General features: G+C 36.5%; 1 protein-coding gene and 1 long non-coding RNA gene across 2 annotated transcripts; one reads left to right on the plus strand and one right to left on the minus strand.

Moving 5' to 3' along the window:
* Window positions 1–21180: 21180 nt before the first annotated feature.
* LOC126183393 (uncharacterized) lies at window positions 21181–22614 on the plus strand. Its single transcript, XM_049925336.1, has 2 exons — window positions 21181–21503; window positions 21770–22614. Exons 1-2 carry the CDS (start codon window positions 21420–21422, stop codon window positions 22103–22105), a joined length of 420 nt encoding a protein of 139 aa, XP_049781293.1. The 5' UTR covers window positions 21181–21419; the 3' UTR covers window positions 22106–22614.
* A 2492-nt stretch (window positions 22615–25106) lies between these two features.
* LOC126183397 (uncharacterized) lies at window positions 25107–25954 on the minus strand. The gene is made up of 3 exons (XR_007536746.1): window positions 25824–25954; window positions 25303–25740; window positions 25107–25214 (listed from the first exon to the last, which is right to left on the minus strand). It is a non-coding gene; the product is annotated as an uncharacterized LOC126183397 (long non-coding RNA).
* Window positions 25955–26259: the final 305 nt, after the last annotated feature.

A 26259-nucleotide genomic window follows, 5' to 3' on the forward strand; every position in this document is an offset into this window, starting at 1 on the left:
ACTATTATTGTTAGTGGCATTTCTGTTATTACGTGCCTGCTCCTCATTGGCAGCAACACGTTCTACACGTTCCAAATATTCAATGAAACGATCAAGATTGTCTCTAGGGGCCGATATAATTCTGGTTTGCCAATACCATGGCAGTTTGGCTTCAAGACCTAGTATAATCATTTCTGGTTTTAGTTTTTCCGTCAAATGTGACAAACGTGAGATCCATGACCTAGCAAATTCTTTAATTGATTCCTTGCCTGCATTGAAGCGTTTTCCACTCCAAAATTCTCTTAACACTTCATTTTGCTTATTGCTAGACCAATACTCATTAATGAAAGCTGTTTTAAACTCCGCTAAAGTTTTACACTTTAACATAACATCAGCTGACCAACGCAAGGCGTCACCTGCTAAATGGCTTTTAATAAATGAGATTTTCTCTCGTTCAGACCAAGTTGGTGGAATTACATCCTCAAAATCGTTCCAGAAATCTAACGGGTGGATATTTTTATCTGGATCAAACCGCAAGAACTGCCGACACCCGATAAAAGCGGCGTTTGTAGCTACAACTTGTTGTACACTACCATTACCAGAAGTTACTGAAGCTACTTTACTCTCAATGTTAGCAATGTTAGTACTAATATTTTCTACTCTCATTTCAACATTATCTACTCTTTGTACAATATGAGTAGTATCACTTTTGAGTGCATCTACGTCTGCTTGACATATGTTTACTTTTATGTTAACATCTTTAAATCTGTCTGAGCAAAGTTCAGATTCCGCCTCGATCTTTTCTGTTAACTTGTGCTCCAGCTTCGCATCTTCCATTTGGAAGTCTTTGCGAACCTCAGCAACTTCGGATTTAACTGTTTTATACATTTCAGAAAATTGTTGAGCAACCTTTTTCTTAATATCCTCATGATTGTAGTCAATTTTATAATTCAAACTGTCTAGATCCTCTTTCAACTTATTGCAACCAGCCTTGAAGGTATCGTCCATTACCTCCAATCGTTTATTAAAATTAGTTTGACTGGCCACAATCCTGTTATTTACCTCAATTATATCAGATTTTAATTCAGCATTACTGTTTTTGACCTGTTCACTTATTTCAGACTTTAACTCAGCATTATTGGATTCTAATTTATTGTCCATTGCCTCAAACCGCATATTAAAATTTGTTTGACTGGCAGCTATTGCTTGTAATATAACATTTAAATCAACAGCCCCAGTATCTTTGGGTTGCTCACGAGCTGGCTTTTTATCACACTCAGGTGACGAAAAACTAGCTCCAATACCAGAATCATCAAAACTAAATGAAACTTCTGATTGATTAGTCCTATTTAACTGCTCTTTCTTAAACTCTACCATCTCTGAAGACTGTTTCAATTTTAATTCATCAGAGAAACCATCATCCAATAAATTCACATTTTCTACTTTCTGTTTTACTCCAGGGGTCTCTATTATCGAATCATTCTCCCTTCCCACACTACTGTCAGGAGACAATACTTCATATTTCACTTTAACATTACTACTTTCATGCATATTTACATTTGAAACGTTGTCTGGATTTACAGTTTGCTCAACAGACATAGGTTCTGATTTAAGTTTAACCCCAGTTTCTTTTGGCGGTTCCATCGCCGACAGTCTTTTAGTGCAGGTTAGTAAAATTTTAAACAGTTTTTCACTTAACTTAGTTCCTTCTGCACGACGTTGTTGTTGCCGGCGCGGCGTACCAGGATTCCTGATGCGACGTGGCACGTTGAACTGCAGACGGCACTCCGACGGCTGTTGTGTGTTCGCGTGACCCGCAACTGCAGGCGCGGCCCCGGCTGCTGTGGCGGACGACTGCGGTACGGCGAAACTGGCTTCTCGCGATGCCGGCAGCACCGCTAGACTCAGTGCCAGCTCCGTCAATCCAGATGCGTTGTTAATTCAACTGCGTTGCCCACATGCCCACGTAACACTTTCACTGTTCTATACTCAGTTGCGTGTCGCATTTCACTCGCGAATCCGAATAGTTAAAATCACTTTCACTTAGTTAACTTCCCGGCCGATGCACCATATGTGGGGCGGCGAGTGAGTACTGCAAATTGCTTGTGAAATAAAGTTTGTTATTTAAACGTGGGAAAAACACTGCACTTCCCGGCTTTTGGAATGTTGTATAATGCTGTCTTTCGCCGTTCTCAACACCGGCTCTCTCTTTGCTTTTTGGCACCCAGAAAGTGATTTAACGAAACGTGGAGCCTATAATGAGAGTTCCTAGTGCCCACTTAACCTGAGCGTATTATTATAGCTGCAGCTTATAGCTCTGAAGAAGTAGGAGATTGTTCGGGATTTCTAATCAAAAACAATTTTCCAAAATAGTTGAGTATATTCTGAAATTCACTGATAACATCACAATTATCCCAACAGCCTAACAAACAGAGCAGTTCAGAGTCTAATTCGCTGATGCAACTATAAATGTCCGAATTGAATGTCAAAAGAATGCTCGCCAAAATTTGATGAGAAAATCTCATCAAACGCCACGCTAAAATGATTGGTAGAATGTCTGTACCGCGACGGCACGTGAAAATACAACAACACGCAAACTGAAGCTAGATAATGAAAATCATTCCAAAATAATCCTTCATTTGAAATGTTTTCACAGTTACGCGTATACATCGTAACTCAATACGGCACCCGAGGCAGTTTGTAGCAGCGCTACCGTAGCGAAGCGACTCCCGACACAGCTGACGTGCTATTCAGCGTCTGGAGAGAACTGGGGCCTTTCTTACTCGCGCAGTGCTCTTATATATATAGCCTCGGTGCGGACGGCTAAGAGAACGCCGGCTCTAACTTGGCTCTCACGACTGGCCGCTGGGCTAGTAACGCACCACTTCAAGTTACATAATAATTTATAGCTTCTTTTGCTGATGGCTTATGAAGCTGTTAATTTAATCGTGCATTTAGCACGCAGGTAAGTATTTATAATAAAATTATGACGTGGCTAAGTTAAATATCTTGGGCGAGAGAAATAATTAAGTTACGCTGCACGCAGCAGATTAGCTCTGAACTGGTCCTTTTGAGATCCGCTATCGCTATAATTTTATAGGTATTCAAAAGAAACTTTTCACATCTTCATAGTCATAGCGGACCTCCAACCTATTTAAATCTAAACATCCTAGTCTTATTCATTAGCCTACTTAATCTATCTTGCTTCCTTCAGTTTTGAGATGAAAACCAGAAAATCATGAATTTCCACTAAAGTCTTAACCTGTGAAATCCAAAGTACTGTTTTTATTAAATCATTATGAAAGATGAGTCTAAATATAAATTTTGAAGTCTCTAGCTCCTTTCTGTTGCGCCAATTATTTTTTTAGAAAAACGCCCAAATTACAAAATTGGCTGAAGTTATCGCACTGATATTTAATACACATTAATTTAGTATTATTCCTTACATGCTGGAAAAGTTTCAGATCATTTGCTTGAATTTTAAGGTATTGCGCAACATTTATGACGTCAGAGCTAGTTACAGCAGACTGGCTGGCACACAATGGAAACTGATGTGAATTTACTACAGCGTGAGTAGGCTGCTTCCCTACACACAGAACAACAAAAAAGTCCTGCAAACATGTCACAACATAGGCAAAATGTAGTGAACGGAAAAACATGGTAAATATTTACAAGCAAAAAATTTTATAAAAAGGATGTAGAAGAAGCCAAAAAGAAACGCAATGATAGGTTCATTGGAGGAACTTACAACCCATTCAAGGCACCCTGTGACTTAAGGAACAAACACAGGAAAAATCCTATCTCTCCTTTACGCTGGATAACTTCCACAGTTATTTTATTGATGTTGTGAGAAACGCTATAAGTGCAATCCCTGACTTGAATATAGACCTGCAGATCCTGTAAGAAATGACAAAAGGTGCACCATGATGAAGTGAAGGAAACTTAAAAAAAATAAAAATTGTAAACTCAGTATGTATATGGGATGTCGACTAATATTATCAAGAGAATGATCTATGAAATTGTTGAACCATGAACTATGGTAATCAATAAAGGTCTTTCTGCTGGTGTATTTCCAGACTTCCTTAAATTTGCATTAACAGTACCAATTTATAAAAAGAGAGACGCCAGCATAATAGCAGGCTTCAGTCCAATCTCAGTAATTCCAGTCTTTGCTAAAGTCAGTGACACTAAAATGAAATATCAGTTGTCTAATTACTTTGAAATTAATTAATTCTTCTCAGAGGCACAGCAAGGTTTCCATAAAGACAAACCTACAACAACAACAGCACTAGATCTGTTTATTAGAATAAAGCACAGTTTCGATGAAAAATAATCTTTGGTACTGATTCTTTGTGACCTTAGTAAAGCACCTCACTGCATTCCTCAAAAGGTCCTTCCAAAGCAGCTCAGTCAGTATAGAGTTGAAGGCACTGTTCCGGCAATCCTCAAATATTACCTGGAAAATCGATGGCAGATTGTATCAGACCAAGGAATTATGTGAATGGAAGTTGGGATATGGCTTGCTGCTGGGACTTGTAATGGGGCCCTTCCTGTTCATAGTTTTCATAAATTACTTAATCTCTCATGGACAGTTCTTGCAGTTTGCAGATGACATGACTTTGTATTCAAAAGGCATAAATGCCAGAAAGGCTCAAGAAGAAGTAGATGCTTCATTTGTTGAGACAAAAGAATCATTTGCAAACACTACATAAATTTCAGTGGAGAGGAAGTGTGGCTGATGATATAGTGGGGAATGTTGGCCCCAGGGAAAATGTTCTTAGTCCTAAAAATGTCACCACAGCTTCTGGAATTATTCGACAAAGGCCAAAGCAATTTGTCGGAAGAATTGCGATAGAGACTGAGTTGAAACACTCCATCATTCAGAAAATACTTATACAGAGTCTACATGTGTTTCCATTCAATATCCAAAGCCACCCGTCTGTACCCGTACGAGTTGTGTGACAGAGGGCTGACTTTGCAAACCATATTCTCACAATGATTGACAAAAAAGGATTTGATGTTGACTGCATCTGGTTCACAGAGGAAGCATGCTTTCATCTGAATGGAGTTGTGAATAAACAAAACTGGAGATTCTGAGGTGCCAAAAATCACCATTTGTGTGAAGTAAAACCACTGTATTCTCCCGAAGTCACTGTTTGGACTGCAGCAAAGCCATTATTGGCCCTTTTTCATGCAAGAAACAATTACCAATGCATATCACATTGCAATTTTGGAATAATTTGTTGCAACACAGTTCATTTTGGAGGACTGACAAGGCACTGCGTGGTTCATGAAAGATGGGACCAGAGGACACTGCATCAAACAAGTGTTTTGCTTTCTTGAGAAATCTGAAATTATATCTGTGTTAATCCAAGAAATACATAATTTAAAGCATCAGTGTGTATTATTATTAGAACAGAAAAGACAAAACACACCTGAAGAACAAAATGATTGCCTCAACAAGCAAAATACTACAATTAACAAATGCAGTCCTAAACAAATCAGAGAACTTGGTATGAAAAAAATGGTAAATAATGTAAGCAAAATTATTATGTTGGTGGGCAGTGATGAGCATGAACTAGCAGATATTGTGAAATCAGTGTAAACAGTTAAAAGCAACCAGTTTTATTAAGCCAAATGCCTTACTGTCAGAAGTAGGGAAGGTAGCACAATCTGCTTAGTGTGCAAAGCTCATTCAAAATGATTTTGTTGTTCTGTTAGGGAGGTCAAATGATGTAAATAAAAATGAAACTCAGGAGGCTACACAGAATCTGAAAAGATACCTGAGCCACCTTAATCATACTAATGTAATAGTTTGCAATTTACCACACAGGCACGGCCTGTCTCAACAGTCCTGTGTTAATAGTGAAATCACAGTGGCAAATAAACAATATACAAGCATTTGAAAACATTTCAGAAATGTGCAAATTATTGACAAACAATATTGGTTGTAGATTTTATACAGAACATGGGCCACATCTAAACAAGTTGGGAAAGCAGGTAGTAGCCAAACAAATAGCTAATACTGTTTCAGAAAAAAACAGAATAAAACATCTGAGAAGAAACTGGCACTTAATTGACCCAGCCAATCAATATAGTGCTACATCAACTGTGGAGACATCATCATACCAAAATTTAGTAGCAGCTGAAGCACCATCTTCAGCAACGATGGCAGCAACACCACCTTCAAAAACAATAGCAGTAAGGTCAGCTGCAGCATCTCTCATAGCAGCAATAGCAGAAGTTCAACCAGCAGACCAAACACAATGCTGACAGAAACAACTGTAGTACCAACATCAGTGACAATAGCTGCAACAACAGCATCAACAATAGCTCCAGCAACAGCAATATTAGAATGTACATCAATGACAGTGTCTACAATAAGAAGCAGTGAAAAAGAAAATGTGACCACCTTACCAACCAAACGGAAAACAGTGCCTCCCACTCATGTGAGTGATTTTTTAGTTGGAAGCAGAACAGGGAGGAAAACCAGAAGAAAAACAGACAGAAGAATTTGCCTAAGGTAAGTGATGCATCATAAATGAGGAAGACGTGTCAAACCCATAGTCAGTCAGTGCCAGCTGTCAATGAAAATTGTCTACTCTTTTTGCATATTAATATCCAGTCAATGAAAAATAAGCTCTTGGAACTGCAATATTGGTTGGAAATACTTCATTGTACTGTGCTTTTGGTAAATGAACATTGGCTATCTCATACAGAAATAGATTTGAGTGCACCTAATGGGTTTGAACTAGCTACAGGGTATTGTAGAACTAACATGAAGCATGGTGGTGTAGCCAAATATAATTGTAAGAGACTGAAATTGATATATGAAGCTATAGATATAAGTAGTTTCTGTACTGAAACATATTTTGAAGCAGCAGCTGTATTGTTTCCAAGTATTGGTATATTAGTTGTCACTGTGTATCGCACTCCTAATCAATATGAGGACTTGTTTATACAGTCTTGAAAAACTCATAGTATTCTTCCTTAAGAAGAAAAAGTGCAGAGTTTTGATATTCGGTGATATAAATATAGACATTAGTATTAAAAGCACAACTGTAAACTATCTACTTAACACATTAAGAGCACTTAACTTTTACTGCATAATCTATACACCCATGAGACAGAATGCATGTCTTGACAACATAATCAGTAATTTTCAAATAAATGAAAGTCAGAGCAACATAATTAAATTAGGCATTTCAGATCATGATGGGCTTTGGCTTAAATTTCCACTACATAATAAAATAGGAAGCTATTCAGATGAGCCAGGTAGAACAATAAGGAGACTAAATGAAAAAAAGCTACCTATCTAAAATCCAGGTTAAAACAAATAGACTGGGATGAAGTAATCACAGAAGCCAAGAAAGCTAATGAGTCAACCATTAAATTCCTAGATGTAGTAGTAAAAATATTTGAAGAAACCTGCCCTAAACAGTACCAAAGAACCCACAAGAGTAACACCCACCCCTAAACCAAAGAATGGTACACACCACAATTAAACAATTTAAGAACAGTTATGCTCATGTATCGTGCCAGGTCTCACCATAGTGAAACAGATAAAAATACCTACAAACTAGCCAGAAAATACTATAGGTCTGAAATCAAGACAGCAAAATACAAAGCCAATGACACATTCATAATCAATTCCACAAATAGATGCAAAGGAGCATGGAAAGTCATTAAAACAGAAATAAACTGCCAAAAGAAAGAAAACAGTATACAGTATTATGGAATAGTGTAGAGTGCTCTCTAACTATTACAATCTTACTTATGCAATAGAAAACAAACAGTGGCTATAAATGATAAAAGATCCAGTTTCATGCCTGTTACCAAAGGAGTGCCATAGGCCTCCGTACTTAGACCTTTTATTTATGTAGTCTACATAAATGATTTGCCTTCTTCATTATCTTGTGACACAGCACTGTATACAGACAATACAATGCTAATTACTCAGGGAAACAACTTGGATGAATTACAGAATAATGTAACAATAACAATGGACAGATGCATCAGCCAGTTTCAGGCAAATTCATTACAGATAAATAATAATAAGACAGAAGATATTGGTTTTAATTTGAATGCCCCCAAACATGAAAACAAATCTGTAAAACTACTAGGGTTCCACATAAACCAAAAACTTAACTGGGAAACTCACACAGACATGCTATGCAAAAACCTCTCAGGTGTAAATTTCTTGTTACATAAATTGAGAGGCTCTAGTAGTAGAACACTCCTACTATATGCATACTATGGGGAAACTGCCAAATTTCAAAGACTGTGTTTAAGAGAGAGAGAGAGAGAGAGAGAGAGACAGAGACAGAGAGAGAGAGAGCAATCAGCTGCCTTGTAGGACTACCACCCAGAGACTCGTGTAAGCAGCATTTTAAAGAATTAAATATAATGACAGTCCCTGGCTTGTATATTTATAGTTGCCTGATATATGTCAAAGAAAATTTAAATAACTTTGACTTTACGATGGCAATGCATCCACATAATACAAGAAATAGACATCCCGTTTGCCAGACTATCAAAGATTCACTGCAGTTATAAGTATCAAGCACCCACATTTTTAACAAATTACCCGGAAATGCACATTCTATGCCCATGGATAAATTTAAAGTAAAAGTAGCAAAATGGATAAAAAGTAAAGTATTTTATAAAGTTCAAGAATTTCAAGAGAGTGCAATAAATGATATTGGATTTTGATGGTATGTTTTGTGAAAGGGGTATATATTACAAAATTAAAAATATAATATTATGCAGGCAATTCGTCTTGTCAAAAATATGTAAAAATATGTATATATAGATGTATACAATGTACCTGTAACTTTTATTATATGACACCGATTACATGTAAAATGTTTAAAGGTGAATAAATATGAATATAAATATGGGAACAGAGCGATTGTGTTGGCATATAGTAAATTTACTGGCACGTCAATGGATTGCCTTCCACATTCACCCAATCTGACTCCTGCTGATTACTTCTTGTGGGGCACATTGGCAGACATTGATTACCAGATACATCCAGCCATGCTGAATAAACTTTAATTGGTGATCTGTGTAGCACCTGAATCCATTTCCATTGATACACTACAGGATGTGACGGCAAATTTCGTTGTTCATTTGTGTAGCCTCTGTACTGCTGTTGGTGGACATTTCAATAAGTTTATTATGTGATTGCAAAGACTACTTGCACAGAATTAGTTTAATTATGCATGCTGATACTGTATGGGCTGCACAGCACCATCTGTTAGTAGCTTTCCAAACTATTTTTAAACCTCTATATAATACCTGTATAAAATTCTTACAGTGTTCACGATAAACAATCCTTTTGTTGTTGTTGTCTATTGACCTTAGTTTCCAAGATATTTAATGCTCAAATCAGGGACTGCTTTGCTGGACACCCTTTAGCTTTTGTCTATTAATCAACATTTTAATACAATTCAAATGTAATACATGTTTTAATAATTTTTAGTATGCAAATAACTCCTCCCCTTTCCCTTCCCTGAACCATGGATCTTACCATTGGTGGGGATGCTTGTGTGCCTCAGCAATACAGATAGCCATACCATAGGTTCAACCACAACAGACTGTTGAGAGACCAGACGTACATGTGGTTTCTGAAGAGGTGCATCAGCCTTTTCAGTAGTTGCAAGGGCAACAGTCTGGATGATTGATTGCTCTGGCCTTGTAACATCAACCGAAATGCCTAGCTGGGCTGGTACTGTCAACAGCTGTAAGCAAGGGGAAGCAGCAGCCATAATTTTTCCTGAGGGCATGCAGCTCTACTGTATGGTTAAATGATGCTGATGTCCTCTTGGATGAAATATTTCTGAGATAAAATATTCCCCCATTCAGATCTTCAGACAGTGAATTCTCAGAAGGATGTTGTCATCAGGAGAAACAAAACTGGCACACTACAGATCAGAGTGTAAAATGTTAGATTCTTTAATTATGCAAGTAGGTTAGAAAATTAAAAATGAAAACAGATAGGCTGTAGTTAGATATAGTAGGAATTAGTGAAGTTCAGTGGCAGTAGGAACAGGACTTCTGGTCAGATGAATACAGGGCTATAAAAATAAAATCAACTTGGGGTACTGCCTGAGTAGGACTAATAATGAATACAAAATAAAAAAAATAGGAATGCAGGTAAGCTACTATGAACAGCATAGTGGACACATTATTGTAGCCAACATACACACAAAGCCAACACCCACAGCACTATTACAAGTCTATATGAGCACTAGCACTGCAGGTAATTAAGACATTGATGAAATGTATGAGGAGGTAAAAGAAATTATTCAAATAGTTAAGGGAGATGAAAATTTAATTGTTATGGGGAACTGGAATTATAGTGGGGAAAAGGATGAAAAATAGTAGGCCAATATGGAGTGGGGGAAAGGAATGAAAGAGGAAGCTGCCTCTAGGACTTTGTACAGTGCATAATATAATCATAACAAACACTTGGTTTAAGTATCATGAAACAAGGCTATATACATGGAAAAGATGCAGAGACAATGAAAGGCTTCAGACTGATTATATAATCATAAGACAGAGATTTTGGAACCAGATTTTAAATTGTAAGACATTTCTAAGTACATCTGTGGACTCTGAGTACAATGTATTCATTATGAGCTGTAGATTAATGCTCAAAAACTACAAAAAGGTAGGAAATTAAGGAGATGGGACCTGGATAAGTTTAAAGCATGAGAGGTTGTTGAAAGTTTCAGAGGGAACAGTAGGCAATGGATGACTAGAACAGGGGGAAGGAACATTGTAACAGATGAATGGGTAGCTTTAAGAGATGATATAGTGAAGGCAGCAGAGGATGAAATAGATAAAAAGACCATGTCTAGTGTAAATCCTCGGATAATATGGGAGATATTCAATTTAAGGGGAGTGATCCAGGAATACCAGGAGAAACCTTGAAAAAATTGTCAATTTTCTAAACAGTGCAACCCAAAGAACAAGATTTGTAAGTCCATATAATGCTTACTATCTTTTAAGTCATCTTTCAGAACATTTTTACATATGAACCACAGCTTTAGCTCTCACACATTTTTTAATTGTATTTTTTAATTGCAAATGAAAAACGATGCTAATCATTTATGTACATCATAGGTACACATTACTCAAAATACAAACAAAGTAGAAGATTTATGTTTTTCCTTTAAGTTCATCACACTATTCTCTTTAAAGCAGACTATTGAAAAGATGGTGCTGTCATAAATTGTGGTACAAAAAAATTTAAGTTTGATTAAGGATTATCAAAAATTTTGGAAATGAATTCATGGTTTTTCTTCAAAAAAGTGTTTTATTTTCAAAGTTAAATCACAAGAGTAGTCTACATTTTAGTTAAGCATGTTTTAAGACACTATACAAAATTTCAGCTCTCTATTTTTAACCCTCAGTTGGTAACATCCATCTCTTAGGCAGGTATAAACGCACTCAATGTATTGTTGACAGACATGCATTTTTACGTGGATCTGATATTTCAGCTATCCTTTATTCATGAGTTGAACTTGCTACTGTGTGGGCGTCATAGTTTCATTTCCACAATATTCACTACAGTGGAAATTCTTTGAAAAATTTTGTCACCTTAGTCTCCCAGACGGATGTTACTGTAAACAACAATTTTTCACATGTTACCAACTAAGGGTTAATAGTTTTTAGCCAAAGTGTACCAGAACATTATGTCATATTTAATTACAAACTATGTAGGAAAGTTAATCCAACAGCAATAGAGAGTTTTTTAAACCTTCTCAAGGAACAAGAGTGGCAGGATGTTTATACTGCTGATAACATAGATGATAAATACAATGCTTTCCTTAACACATTTCTCATGCTCTTTGAGAGTTGTTTCCATTAGAACGTTCTAAATAGGGTACCAGCAGTAATGGGCAGCCCAGGTGGCTGACTAGTGGCATAAGGATATCACGTAAAACAAAGCGGGAATTATATCAAAATGTTAGAAGTAGTCACAATCAAGCTACAGTAGCCCATTACAAACAGTATTGTAAGGTGCTTAAAAATGCTATCAGGAAGGCAAAGTATGTGAATGGTATGTGAATAGAATAGCTAATTCACAGGATAAAATTAAAACTATATGGTCAGTTGTGAAGGAAGTGTCTGGTCAGCAGCACAAGGTCGACAATATAAAGTCAGTTCGCAGTAAAAATATTCCTGTTACTGATAAATCAGATATATGTACAGTACTTAACAATCATTTTCTGAGCATTGCTGGTGAATTAAATAAAAATTTAGTTTCTACAGGAAATCATATAACTTTCTTGGCAAATGCCTTTCCGAGATTGATGTCTGAAATACTCCTCTGTGATACAGACATGAGGGAGATAGATCAATAATGAAATCACTGAAGACTAAGGACTCTCAGGGTTATGATGGAGTGTCTAGCAGACTATTAAAGTGCTGTGCTGCACATGTTAGCCCTGTATTTATCCATATTTGTAATTTTTCCTTTAGGAATGGTCAGCTTCCTGAGCAAATTGATCTACACAGTATGCTACGAGCATGTGACCTATTCTGTATTAATGATCACTTAACAAGACAAACTACTTGCCTTGACAATGTAATTACTAATGTTGAGACAAATCAGTTATCAAGTGGTGGTGTTCAATACACATTTTATCATCAGGTTACCTTCCATTCAGAAAGTGGGTTCACTCAGTGACTTATGTGATTTATAAATTATACAGTGCAGCAATCAGTCATCCTAATTTTTGCAGGTTTTATTATGCAAAACCAGATTTTGGCTAGTGCCTAGCCATTATCAATGAATTATTTTCTAATCTCGATGCATGTTAGTTCCCTGTTGTTTGGGCATCAGTCACAGTTCATTGAATACTACCAATTCAAAGAACTGCGACTGACAACCAAACAACGGGGAACTAACATGCACCGAGATCAGAAATTAGTGCATTGATAATGGCTAGGCACTAGCCAAAATCTGATTTTGCATAAAAAAAGCTGCAAAAAAAAAAAGGACAACTGACTGCTGTGCTCTATAATGTTAATAATTTCCTATGATAAATCGCAGGATAGTGAAGAAGAAAGAGCAAACCACATATGATTAAAGAAGAAGTATAAGGCAGAAATCAGTCAGATTAAGCAAGTGCAATGTTAATATGTTTATATTAATAAGTTGCAAAATAAATGTACAGTAGCCTGGATTGTTGTCAGGACTCATGTGGGCAGAAGTAAAGATATTAGCAAAAATAATTCCTGAGATGCTGGTATCACACCAGATGATTTCAACACATTCTTTGTTCATGCTGGCAGTATGAATAACATTGCTGCAGCTGAACACAATCGTAAATATCACAACATCCATGACTCAAAACATGAAAACTCTTTTCCTCCAAAATTTTGAAGATTTAGTTCCTGTCTCTAAATGATAAGAGGTAAAAGTAACCAATAATAAAAGTGCAATAGCAATACTAACTAACTCAAAATCAGAAGACATTTATGGTCTATTTTTGAAAGAAAAAACTGAGGATATAATAGTGCATCCATTATGTCCTCTTATAAACTGAATGTTTGTTAGTGGTTGTTTCCCTGAATCCTTAAAAAATAACAGCCTTTACTTCTCCGCCCAAAAATGTAATGTGTTTTGTTCTAATAATTACCACCCAGCCTGTGTTGTCCCCATCCTTTTTTTCTTACTGCATTACTGTGTGTGTAAGCGTACTAATTACCAGATTTGCAGAAAACTATGACTTTTTAAACCTTGTGTGAGTGAAACATAGTAAGAAGGTGAAATGTGATGTCAAGTTATGTCTGTGGTCACAAAAATGGATCTATTGCTAATGTTTAAATACATTAGAAGAGAGAAATGTAATTTGTGATTGTGGAAATGTGCACTGCAATTTTCATGATATTCTATGTTTACAAAAGGAATACCAAGAGGACTGTGTGACTGCCATATTAAAATATGATCTTATGTTAGCTAAACTGTATGTATAAAAACCTGAAAAAGTCATCAAAGACTATTCAATGTGTAGTGAAACTGTCATAACCGAACAAAATGATAACTTCATTAGGCCTAAAAAGTTCCATCGTGCTAATAGTAAAGAGAACACCACTAGTCTCCCAGTAGCAAATAATTTTGGACTTTTAACGTGTGGTGAGTCAAAAAATGTGAAAATACTAGAACAAATGAAGTACTCCCACAAATGTATCGGCTAAAAATCACTCAGTTACGAAATGCTGTCATAACAAGCAAGGAAATAATAGATAATGCTGGGAACATGCAAACATAACAATTATCGGTAAGAACAAAGAAGATATTTACATACTTTCAGGCAATCATGGAAAAGGTTTAGCTGACATGTCTAACATACAAGCTATGCTCAAAGTTGGTGGAGTAATGAAACCAGGTATCCCTTACGGGTAGTTCTGTGAAAATTTTCTGACTCCTGGAATCAACTGTGTAATAATAGGAGGCGCTAATGATGTTAATAGAAATGAAGATACACTTGTCATAAGAGTGCTAAGAAATACATTACAGAAAATTACAAACGTTAACTTCTTCCTTGGTAGTACAGTGGAACCTTGCGTAGTGAGCATAATTTGTTCCAGGGCAGTGTATGTACTTTATTATCCACTAAACATAACTAATTCTTTTTTACTAGGAAGCTATCTATAGTCATTCGTTTCTGCTAATGCTTCAACACTTGGAGAAATTGCGATACAGCATTATCGTCAAATAAATTTCTAGTGCACGTAGCCACTGCTTTATTAGTGTGTTGATTTTCAGTGTACAATGCAACCGATTCCCATGCTTTCAGCATTTCTCTTATTGCATCAGAAGACTGCTTCTTTGCTGTTACTGCCTCCTCCTCCTCCTCTGAAGAACTCCTCTCCACAACATCCTGCTGTGAAACATGCTGCAACTCCATAAGCTCTTCAGTGGTCATTTCTTGGCTGTGATCTTCACAAGCTCATCAGTATCATTACTATCCACTTCTAGTACAATGCTTTTGACCAAAGACACAATCTCGTTGACTGCAGGCTTCACAGGTACTGCCTCAAATGCCTGTCACATTCAACAATGCACTCCAGCCAAAGCTTCCTCCAAGCAGAAGTGAGAGTTCACTTGGTAACCCCTTCCCACACCTTTTAGATCATCTTGACACAGGCAATGATGTTGAAGTGATATTACCAAAACTCACTGGAGTGAGATTGATAGCTTCAGTCAGCCCAAAGCAATTTCCAAGAGTGCTTTGGTGCAGAGCTCCTTAAAGTTGGAAATAATCTGCAGGTCCATAGACTGGAGTAACAGAGTGGTGTTGGGAGGCAGAAATTGGATCTTGATGAATTGAAATTCTTCAAGGAGTTGGACTCGTAGGCCTTGAGAATGGGCATGAGCATTGTCCATAACATGCAAGAATTGGGAATGGCAGATTCATCTCAAGCAAATATGTTTTCACCGAAGGACCAGATACTTCATTGATCCAATCACAAAATCACATGACACCCAAAACTTGTAGTTGTTTGATCTCCGCATCACATTTAACCTCTTCTCGATTTTGCTCTTCTTGAAGGCTCATGGAGTTTCTGAATGGTAAACAAGCAGTGGTTTACATTTCAAATTGCCTCTTTCATTGGTACAGAATAGCAGAGAGCAAAAACCCATACTGCAATATGTAGTACTCCCGGCAGTGGCATATGAACAATGAGGCTACAGCAGTGCAACTGAATGGAAAAAAGGAGAAAAATAATGGTCATGTCAGTGTACTGAACACCATATAGTGACGAATTTTTTTTTTTTTTTATTAATAAGCTTGAGGCACTGCTGAGTATCTCACATGATGAGAAATCATCAAGATTTATATGTAGGGACTTTAATGACAATGTGCCAATGGCCTTATCACAGTGGTAACATCGGTTCCCATCAGATCATCAAAGTTAAGTGCTGTCGGACTGGGCTAGCACTTGGATCGGTGACCATCTGGTCTGCCGAGCACTGTTGGCAAGTGGGGGTGCACTCAGCCCTTGTAAGGCAAACTGAGGAGCTATTTGATTGACAAGTAGCGGCTCCAGTCTCAGAAACTGACCTATGGCCATGAGAGCGGTGTGCTGCCCACATGCCCCTTCATATCCCTATCCAGTGACACCTACGAGCTGAGAATTACACGGCAGCCAGTCAGTACTGTTGGGCCTTCATAGCCTGTTCAAGAGGTTTTTTTTTTTTTTTTTTTTTTTTGCCAATGTGTTGGTAAAAAGTCCAATTAAAATTCAATTCCACAATACACAATATTTTACACAGTTTGAATTTGTATTCAAATTTAGATAACCTTAAAAGGCTAACAAATGCTTCAAAATGTCTCATAGCAAATTTATTTTGAAATATAGAAACCTCAGATAGAGAAGTTTTGAATATTGAACTAGGCATATCTGATCACAATGCACTCATTAAAGTTTTCACAGTTCAGATAAATACAAAAACAGTACATCATATGTACAAACCAATTTTCTCCACTGAAACTGCAACCAGTTTGCTATCACACTGTCTAACCAATCCTGAGGAGCAGTATTGCTTCATACAATGTTTTCTCTTATCTTTTCATAACAGATTTTGAAATGTTCTTTCCAAAAAGATTAGTCAAAATCAACTCACATAGGAATAGACACAGAAATTCATGGATCACATCTCATATAAAAACTTCTTCCACGACTCTGAAATGAAAGCTTGTACTGATTCTAATTAAAAAAAGTAACAAACTACAAAAAGTGTATAGAAGGATAATTAATCTAGCAAAAATACTAAATAATGCTAGATTAATAAGGAAGTCAGCCAATAAATCAAGAACTCCATGAGAAATTGTTCAAAGAGAAATGAAAGAGACAGTAAGGAACAGGATATTGTACTTAAATCTAAAGATAACATAACAATAAAGATGGAAGCTTTGTCTGTATTTATTTATTTATTTATTTACATCCCAAGATCTTCTATGTACATATATTTTACCCTAGATGTTGGACAAAATTTCATTAATTTCAATACTGTTATATCGAGTATTATTTGGTAGGGTCATTTTTATGATGTTTGTCTGAGCATAATTTGCAACAGAAAATTCTTTACTTGGGGATTTTACATAATTTTCTTTAGGTAAGTGGGATATCTTTCACATATAATGCAATTTGGCACTTTTGCACTTTCATTTTTACAATACTTGTACGTACATATTTTTAAGGAGAGCTTCCTGGCATCAGATGTACAGTATATTTACAAATTCTGTTTTTAAGATACTGTGATACTGAGTAAAAACAGTTTTCCATAAGATATAAAGTTACACTAATAATTACTTTCGAAGTGTACCTGAGAAACTAAGCAAGAACTTTATCAAACAAGAGAAAATAAAAACATCAAAGTAGTCAGCAGTTTGATAATAAGTCCCACAGATGAACATGAAACGTTGAAAGTAAGTAATAGTCTGAAATCAAAAATGTCTGCAGGAATGGACGAAGTGCCAGTGGAAAAAAAAAAAAAAAAAAAAAAAAAAAAGTTGCCTCCCAGAGTTTAAAACCACTGAACCACTGATAGATATTGCCAGTTTCTCATTCAGTAAGGTGTGTTCCCCTAGAGGCTGAAAATCTTTCAGGTTAGACGACTATTCAAACATGGAGATGCATGGAAGGTAGGAAACTACAGACCTATATCCTTCCTTCAATCTTTTTCAAAAATATTTGAAAAACTGATAAAAATCCAACTCATAAGCTACCTTGACACCTTCAGTATTCTGAATTATTGCCAGCATATCTTTCATACAGGTCACAACACAGAAACAGCTATGCAAGCCTATACAGAAGAGTATGTTATGAATTTACACAATAGCAAAAGTGTGGTGGGAATCAACCTAGAGCTTTCCAAGGCCTTTTGATACAGTAAACCATCAAATTATACTTGACAAACTGGAGGCAATAGGCATTGGAGGAATTGGGAGGAAATTGTTTGAATCCTGTCTCCAAGATAGAACTTAAGTTGTGGAACTCACCTTAAAATAAGTAAAAATAAAGCATCACATGCTAAGAAAGTGGAAGCAGGTGTCCTGCAGGTTAGAGTTCTTGGCCCATTATTTTTCTTGATCTATATAATGACATTAAAATCCCAAACAGTTCATCCAAAATTATGTTATTTGTAGATGACACAAACAAAATTATAAGTGAAGACAGAAAATCTTTATTCACTACAGCTGAAAAAGTTCTGAATCGTGTGCAACAGTGGTTTAATGCTAATAAGTTAGAACTTAATTTAAACAAAACAAATTGCATGCCAGTATAGTAAAGTAAATGAAAAGGATGACCATTTATTATTGGGTGACCAGGAACACAGAAAGTACAGTCTACAAAAATTTTGGGCATGTATACTGATCATGACTTGAGCTGGAAAGACCATGTCATATGCATATCCTCAAAACTCAGTTCTGCTCGTTTTGCATTACGAATAATTCCTCTTGTAGCACAGATTTTGCAAGATTAGTGCATTTTTCTTGTATCTGCTCTATTGTATCTTACGGAATAATGTTCTGGGGTGTAACAAAATCTCATTTGAGAAACATTTTTAAATTACAGAAAAGAGCCATTAGAATTATTACACACAGCTCTCCACAAACACACTGCAGGCCTTCATTCATGCAGTTAAAAACACATACAGCACCATATTTGTATGTATTCAAAAGAGTACTATGCACAAGAACACACTTGAGTAGTTTACATATAAATTCAGATTTCCAAAATGATGATATATGTACCAGTAAGAATCTGCAGTAGAAACAGCAAGAAAAACAAAAAGCTCAAAAACATTTGAGTTTTTATGGAATAAAGCTGTATAATGCTCTGCCAATTTGCATCAAGGGAATCGTAGAGGAGGGACAATTTAAGTCTGAAATTAGAAAGTTAACTGTTAAATAAATGTCTTTATAACATGGAGGGATATTTTGTATCCCTAAATCACCAACAAACACTTATATCTACTTCATTATCAGTACAATCACGCTGTTCTCATTGTAAATCTTATATTTCATTTGTTTCCTCTTGACTGTAAATGATGTGATAAATGTGTGTTCTTGAAGTGTACTATATGTATGTCGAATCCTTATTTACTTGTTCAGAGAGGATGTTTAACTCCAATGCATTAGTTCATTGTGTCATTTTTAAAACATTGTAAAATAATAATTTTATATTTTGTTGTATTAATTTGAAGAATTGTGACAGTTCCCATATCATACAAGTGATGCAAAGTATGCTAATAAACTAAACTGAAAACTAAAAAAATTACATAAAGCTCCAAATCGGTCAAAGTTGTCTGTAAAAAATATTCTAAGTGACTCACAATATGGCTCCAAGTCCAGCCTGTCAACAGTAGAAGCAGTTGACAGTATTGTAGGCAATTGCAACACCGAGTATTCTACACCCGGCATGGAAGAGACAGACAGCCCAAAAGTTTTCACAAGATGCTCATCAGCACTATCGTGCAATGCATGGCCTAATGTGGTAGAGAAGAGAGGAGAGGTGAGAGAGACACATTTTGATCAAGCAACAGTTTAACAGGCCCAGCATCAAAGAATTTTAAACTAGAACAGTGTTTAATCCCCGATTTATCCAGTGTTAAAGGTTGTAAGTGTTGAGCTTGTAACTATAAAATCAGTAGATGGGGAATTTATTGACTGAATACCTATGTATTTTGTGGCTCCTGTAGGCCTGAATATGATTCAAGCCGAATTTAAGGCATATAGAAAGTAATTATTGACTAAATATTTCAGAACTGAATAATTTTAATTTTATATATATATATATATATATATATATATATATATATATATATATATATATATAAGGTCCTACAAAAATTGTCCTTTTTTGCAACCATATGAAAGTCTTATCAATAAAATGTTGTTTGGTCTATGCTCTGTAGTGAGAAGGTGAACCACAGAGTTATCCAGCCATGATTTATTGTTTAAAATACCCTTGAGGTACCACAAAGTTGACTGGGTGTTCTTCTGACAGGTATTCTTACTTTTCCATCTACATTTCTAATGCACACTTTTTTTTTTGTAGTCTCTGAGAAATGAACGAATGTATTGAATTGCTAATCCCATACTACCATAGTACCCAAAGCTTATTTATAAGTGTTCTGTGGTTTACCATGTCAACAGTTTCAGTTAAATCTAAAAATACACCTGCTGTTTTCTGTTTTTCATCAATGGCTTTTAAAACAGTGGTTATATGTTCGTCGATTACCATCTTACTTGATTTCTTACTTTGCAAACCATACTGAGGACTCGCTAATAATCCATATTTGTTTATAAACTGTACTAACTTAATGTACATTATCTTTCTAATACTTTTGAAAAACAGGCTGTTAATGTAATGGGGCGACAGTTTATCACTTTATGTTTGCCAGTAACTTTGAGAATTGGAATCACTTTGGATGTTGTTAGCTGATCAGGAAAGATGCCTGTCTGTAATGAGGAGTTGCATAATAAGTGACGGGGTCAATAATATTTGGCAGGAAGAACCGCAAGTTACTGCTGGGTATGCCATCAACTCCTGCTAGCTTGACTGTATCTTCCCTGCTTACGTGATCCACAAACACTGATAATTTACAGCTGTTGATCTTGTTTTCTGTTGGCCACTCGATAATCACACAGTATGTGTTACTAACTACCTGAGCACGATGGAATACTGACGAGTGCAATTAGCATATTCAACAAAATGGTGAAATATATTAACATAAGCTACTTTGACATTAAAGTGTGTGGTTGAATTGCTGGTAAGTAAGGCAGAAGACTTCAATATATTCCATACAAGGCATGGCACTGCTTGTAAATACACACACTTCCATTCTGAGATGTATAAGTAAATACAATATTGTAAAATATTCTGAAAAAAGTGGTCGTCAATATTGTGTGGTATATCCCCATATCCCACGTTAATCAAATAACAGACTAAAACCAATATATAGGTACTAAGTACACATTATTGGTGTGTGTTATGTCTTATAAGATTGACCCCGGTATCTCCGTAAATAAACGATGGAGAAACCCAAATAAAATAACCACAGACTTTCTAGCTTTTGCAGATCACATGGCATTAATTACTGACTCACTAGATAGTGCCAAAAAACAAATCACAGAACTACAGACAGAAGGAGGCAAAATAGGGCTAAAGTATCATATGAAAAAACACACTTCATGAAAAACATCAATGATACCCTTCCACATCTTAATTCATCACAACACAACATCTAAAACAAACTTCTTTAAATATCAGTACCTAGGAGAACTGATAACAAGCAGTACAAAAGGAACGATACCATGGAAAGCAGAGTATCGTATATGAAATAGTAAGGGCATTCCAAATGACAAAAATATATATATAACTATCAATAGCTCTATTTGAAAGTGAAAATGCTAATTGATGTGGTGAGGAAAAGAAGATTACAGTTTTATGGGCACATATACCGAATGGATACTAAGAAACCAACGAAGCAGGTGGAGGAGGAGGGAGGAGATTAGTGTTTAACGTCCCGTCGACAACGAGGTCATTAGAGACGGAGCTCAAGCTCGGGTGAGGAAAGGATGGGGAAGGAAATCGGCCGTGCCCTTTCACAGGAACCATCCCGGCATTTGCCTGAAGCGATTTAGGGAAATCACGGAAAACCTAAATCAGGATGGCCGGAGACGGGATTGAACCGTCGTCCTCCCGAATGCGAGTCCAGTGTGCTAACCACTGCGCCACCTCGCTCGGTACGAAGCAGGTCTTCAACTTACTAACCGGCTACAAATCCAAACCTACACTGTTCACTGAAATTGACAATGATATGAAATACACTGGACTTAGAATGAACGTAATAGATAACAGAATACTTCTTAGGGAAGCAATAATAGATAACAGAATACTTCTTCGGGAAGCAACCCAAAAGGCAGAATTTCATGGGAAAAAAGACGAGGTCTGCAATCAGAAGAAAGTGAACCCAGGAAGAAACGGAATAACAATCTGGAAGGATGAAGGAAGTCTGGAAGTAACGAAAATTAACACAAAGAAGCTGTCGACATTGATTTCCTCGAAGAATCTGCTCGAAAGTCCCAATTAGTAAATTTAATGATGTCATTCAACTTAAATACGAAAGTTATATGTCCTACAAGATTAAACAGCTGTCTTGATCAGGTTGCTACTAACACTGATTGCACTGTAAAAATTATAAATGTTGGTTTTTCAGATCACAGTGCACTAACAATATATTTTAATCCACCATTCAATGTACTCCCATCAGGAGAAACAGTTATTAAATGTAGAAGTTATAGTGATAGCAACATAAACAACTTTGTACTTAGCTTAGAGAAAGAAGACTGGCAAAGTGTATTTACTTCCTCAACAACAAATGAAAAATATGACAATTTTCTGCAGTAATTTGAATATTACTTTAACTGCCATTTCCCAGAGAAAACAAAGACTATCACTAACAAAAAACAGAATGCTTGGGTCACAAAAGGCATTAAAAATTTTATCAGAAAAGATGAGGCTGCTGCACAGACTTAGCAAACTCGACAGTGGCAAATCCAAAGAGTTCAAGGTATACTATAAAAATTACAAAAACGCATACAGGAGTTATAAAATGTGCTAAAAAAGCTCATAATGATAAAAAAATTAGGTGCTCTTCCAACATTTGTTGGAAGAGCACCTAATAGTTTTATCATTATGAGCTTTTTTAGCGCATCAGGGGTATAATAAATGAACAGACTGGTAGAAAGTTAAGGATAGAGGATAAAATCACACTAAATATAGAAGGACAAAAGACTGAAAATGCACATAAAATTGCCAATAAATTCAACTGCTATTTTTCAGAAATTTCCACAAATCTCCTAACCAACTCTTTACATACTGTTCACTCTCCTCCCACAAATCTCCTGACTAACTCTCCAAACACTGCACACCCTTGTCTCAAAAATAATACTCATCTGAACTCCTCTTTCCTATCTCCTACAACACCGCATGAAATTGAAGATATTATAAAAAAAAAAAAAGAAAAAAAAAGAGCCAAAAAGATTTATTCTGCAGGGCATGATTTGATACCCTGCTCCTTACTTCATAAGTGTTCAAATTACATCAGTGGACCCCTGTCAAATATCATAAATACCTCATTTCTAAACGGAACATTTCCAGACCAGCTAAAACTTGCTAAAATTATACCTCCCTACAAGAAGGGAGAGAAAACGGACGTGACAAACAATAGGCCAATTGCTATACTATCTGCCTTGTCAAAAATATTTGACTACTGTATGTTAACTAGATTAGAAATATGTTTAAATTCTAACAACATAATCACATCTTCCCAACACGGACTTCGGAAAAATAGGTCCACCACACATGCTCTGTATGCATTTCTAGAAAAGTACTCAAGTTTCGTTGACCATAAACAACCTGCTGTCTGTATATTTCTTGATCAGTCCAAGGCCTTTGACATGGTTGACCACAAGCTGCTGCTTATGAAACTCCATAAGTATGGGATTAGAGGTGTAGCCCACAATTGGTTCCATAGCTACCTTAGTCAAAGGAAGCAATATGTAGAAATAAGAAAATCAGACACATTCAGGAACTGCAGGTCAGATATACTACATACAACAAATGGCGTCCCTCAGGGATCTGTCCTTGGCCCTGTTCTTTTCATATTGTTTATAAGTGATCTCCCAGAACACATACCAAATGCCAGTTTCTTTCTGTATGCGGACGACACAAATATCCTGATAACCAGTAGAGGTGACACATTGCAAGATGCAGTTAATGAAACTACTTGTCATTTACAATCGTGGTTTGAATCAAATAGACTACTCATAAATACTCAAAAAACTGTAAGTATGAACTTCCATACTAGACAAAATAAAACCCCCTTCAATGCAGTTATAGTTATCGACAAAGATGACATTACGAACAGGCAGGACACCAAATTTCTTGGACTTACAATCAGTAACACACTAAATTGGAAACCACATATTGAGGCATTGTCACAAAAGCTTAGTAAAACCTGCTACCTATTAGGATCATTAACAGACACAGCCATTGTAGATACCTTGAAGCTGGTGTACCATGCCCTGTATGAGTCTGTCTTGATCTATGGCCTAATCTTCTGGGGAAAGAGCTCCGAGTCTCTCACAGTTTTCAAGTTACAAAAACAAGTAGTAAGAATAATGAAATGTAAAAAAAAGAACTGAACACTGTAAACCACTATTTCAACAGCTCAAAATCCTGCCACTAGCATGCCCTTATATATTGGAACTAGCTTGTTTTAGAGTACAGCACTTGGATGCCCTCGACAGAAATGCAGATTGCCACATGCATGACACCAGGAACAAAACACAGTTACAAATTATAACCCACAACACAAAATTATATGCGAATGGGGTTAAATGTATGGGCATTAAAATATACAATCACCTCCCAACAGACATAAAAACATGCAAAAACCCAGAAATAATGAGAATTAAATTAAGGAAATTGCTACTACATCACTGTTTCTATTCCGTACATGGATTTCTTGAAACAAAATTTTAATTACTTGCAATAAGCTGTTTATTCAGTTGTAGATGTTTCTACTTAGTAAGATAATTTAATTATTGTATCTTATCTATATTCTGTCTGTATCTCATATATGTATTCTGCTATGTGAACTATGTACCACAGTCTAACATAACAGTCGCGAACCTCACTGCTGTAAAAGTTGCCGTTTGACAGATGGAGCAACACTAGCGCTCAGCGCGGCAGGTAAGGTGAACGTCAGACGCGTCGTAAGCATAATGTTTGTTTGCATCCATTCCCTACGTAATTTCCCAATTATTCGAGTTAGTTTCTTGCCTCCAAGAGTTTGTGTAGTATCAGAAGGCATATATGTTTCTAAAAATGATTCTAAAATAAGCGCAAGTATGGACAAAAACCATGAATAGAGTGGCAAGCAACAACACATTCGTGAACAAACATTTGTGACATTGGACAGAATTGCAGCTTACCACGTTGATATCAAAAGAATGTAAACACACAGATTCACATGTAAGAAGCACAGACCTGTACCTCCCCATGCAAAAGCGATGGACAGCTCGTTTACCGTTCTGTAGGCCTACTGTGTTTGTCATTGTCACTTGTTTCCACGACCTTCATCTTTATATTATTCTACGTGGGACAAGCAACTGACAAATAGTGGGAGAAATATGCTGAAACCATAATGAGCTGATTACATTACATTTCACGAAAAACCAAAAATTTGATTAATTTTCGAACAATCTGTCTGTAGGCATTTACCTTGTCCCATAATAGATTCGCTCGAAGTCTAGAGATCTGCACATTCTGACACTTCACACGCTTTTGTAAGACACGAACAGCTGCACTTAATCTAACCACTTCATCGTCAAAGCAGGTCTTGTGTTGATGATTCTCACGAATCTGGCACTAATAAATGGAGAGTTGTACTAGCTGCTTCTGTGTCATAGGACTGTTTTACAGCTTTAGATTGACTGTCGAATCTTTGTGGCAGCTTCTTCTTCATCGTCAGTTGAGGTGGCTTATCTGGAATGTCAAACAGTGTGGATACTGCATTCCACATGAGTTTGTTATTGTCTGCGTTCATGACCTGGTCTTGTTCGAAATGTAGCGAACAAAACCTAATATTATTATACAGGTAAACCGGGTCTTTCTTCATAAGGTCTTCTCGTCTGCTATTAACTAGCCATTTTTTTGCTCCTAAAACGAAACATTCACGATTGATACACATACATTTGCAAATGAATCCTGACGATACAGTTTAGTAACATGATGGTATATACCTCTCAGGATCCATAGTAAACCTAAAAAAGACAGCTGTGGTGTCTTCTTCTTATTGCTGCTGCAATTTATTGCGCTACAAAAGCTCCCGATGGTAAAATCCATTGTATAAATCAAAATAATCAATCACTATTCGCTTTTACGATCGCGCCGAACTCACAGTTCAACCTACCGGCCGCTTGGAGCGCTGCTGGCAACAAAATCGAGGCAAAGAGTCGCGACTGTCATGTTAGACTGTGTGTCCTATATCATGATGTGCTTTGCTGTACAAATTGTATGATCTACAGGACCAATAATAAATCAATCAAATCAAATCAGTCCATTTATCGTATCCTCAAGGAGGGCTATTCGTGTATATAAATAAATAATAAAAAGGAAAGTAGAAAAATTTCCTGGACGTGTCCAGTGGTTCTTGTCTTTGCGTTTCATCTGGACGGA

This window comes from Schistocerca cancellata, chromosome 4 (assembly GCF_023864275.1).
Source record: "Schistocerca cancellata isolate TAMUIC-IGC-003103 chromosome 4, iqSchCanc2.1, whole genome shotgun sequence".
Lineage (NCBI taxonomy): Eukaryota > Metazoa > Arthropoda > Insecta > Orthoptera > Acrididae > Schistocerca > Schistocerca cancellata.

Coding starts and splice junctions, on each gene's coding strand:
- LOC126183393 (XM_049925336.1), top strand. CDS start 21,420: ATGCTAATTGATGTGGTGAGGAAAAGAAGATTACAGTTTTATGGGCAC. Junction 21,504..21,769: donor CTAAGAAACCAACGAAGCAG/GTGGAGGAGGAG, acceptor GGTACGAAGCAG/GTCTTCAACTTACTAACCGG.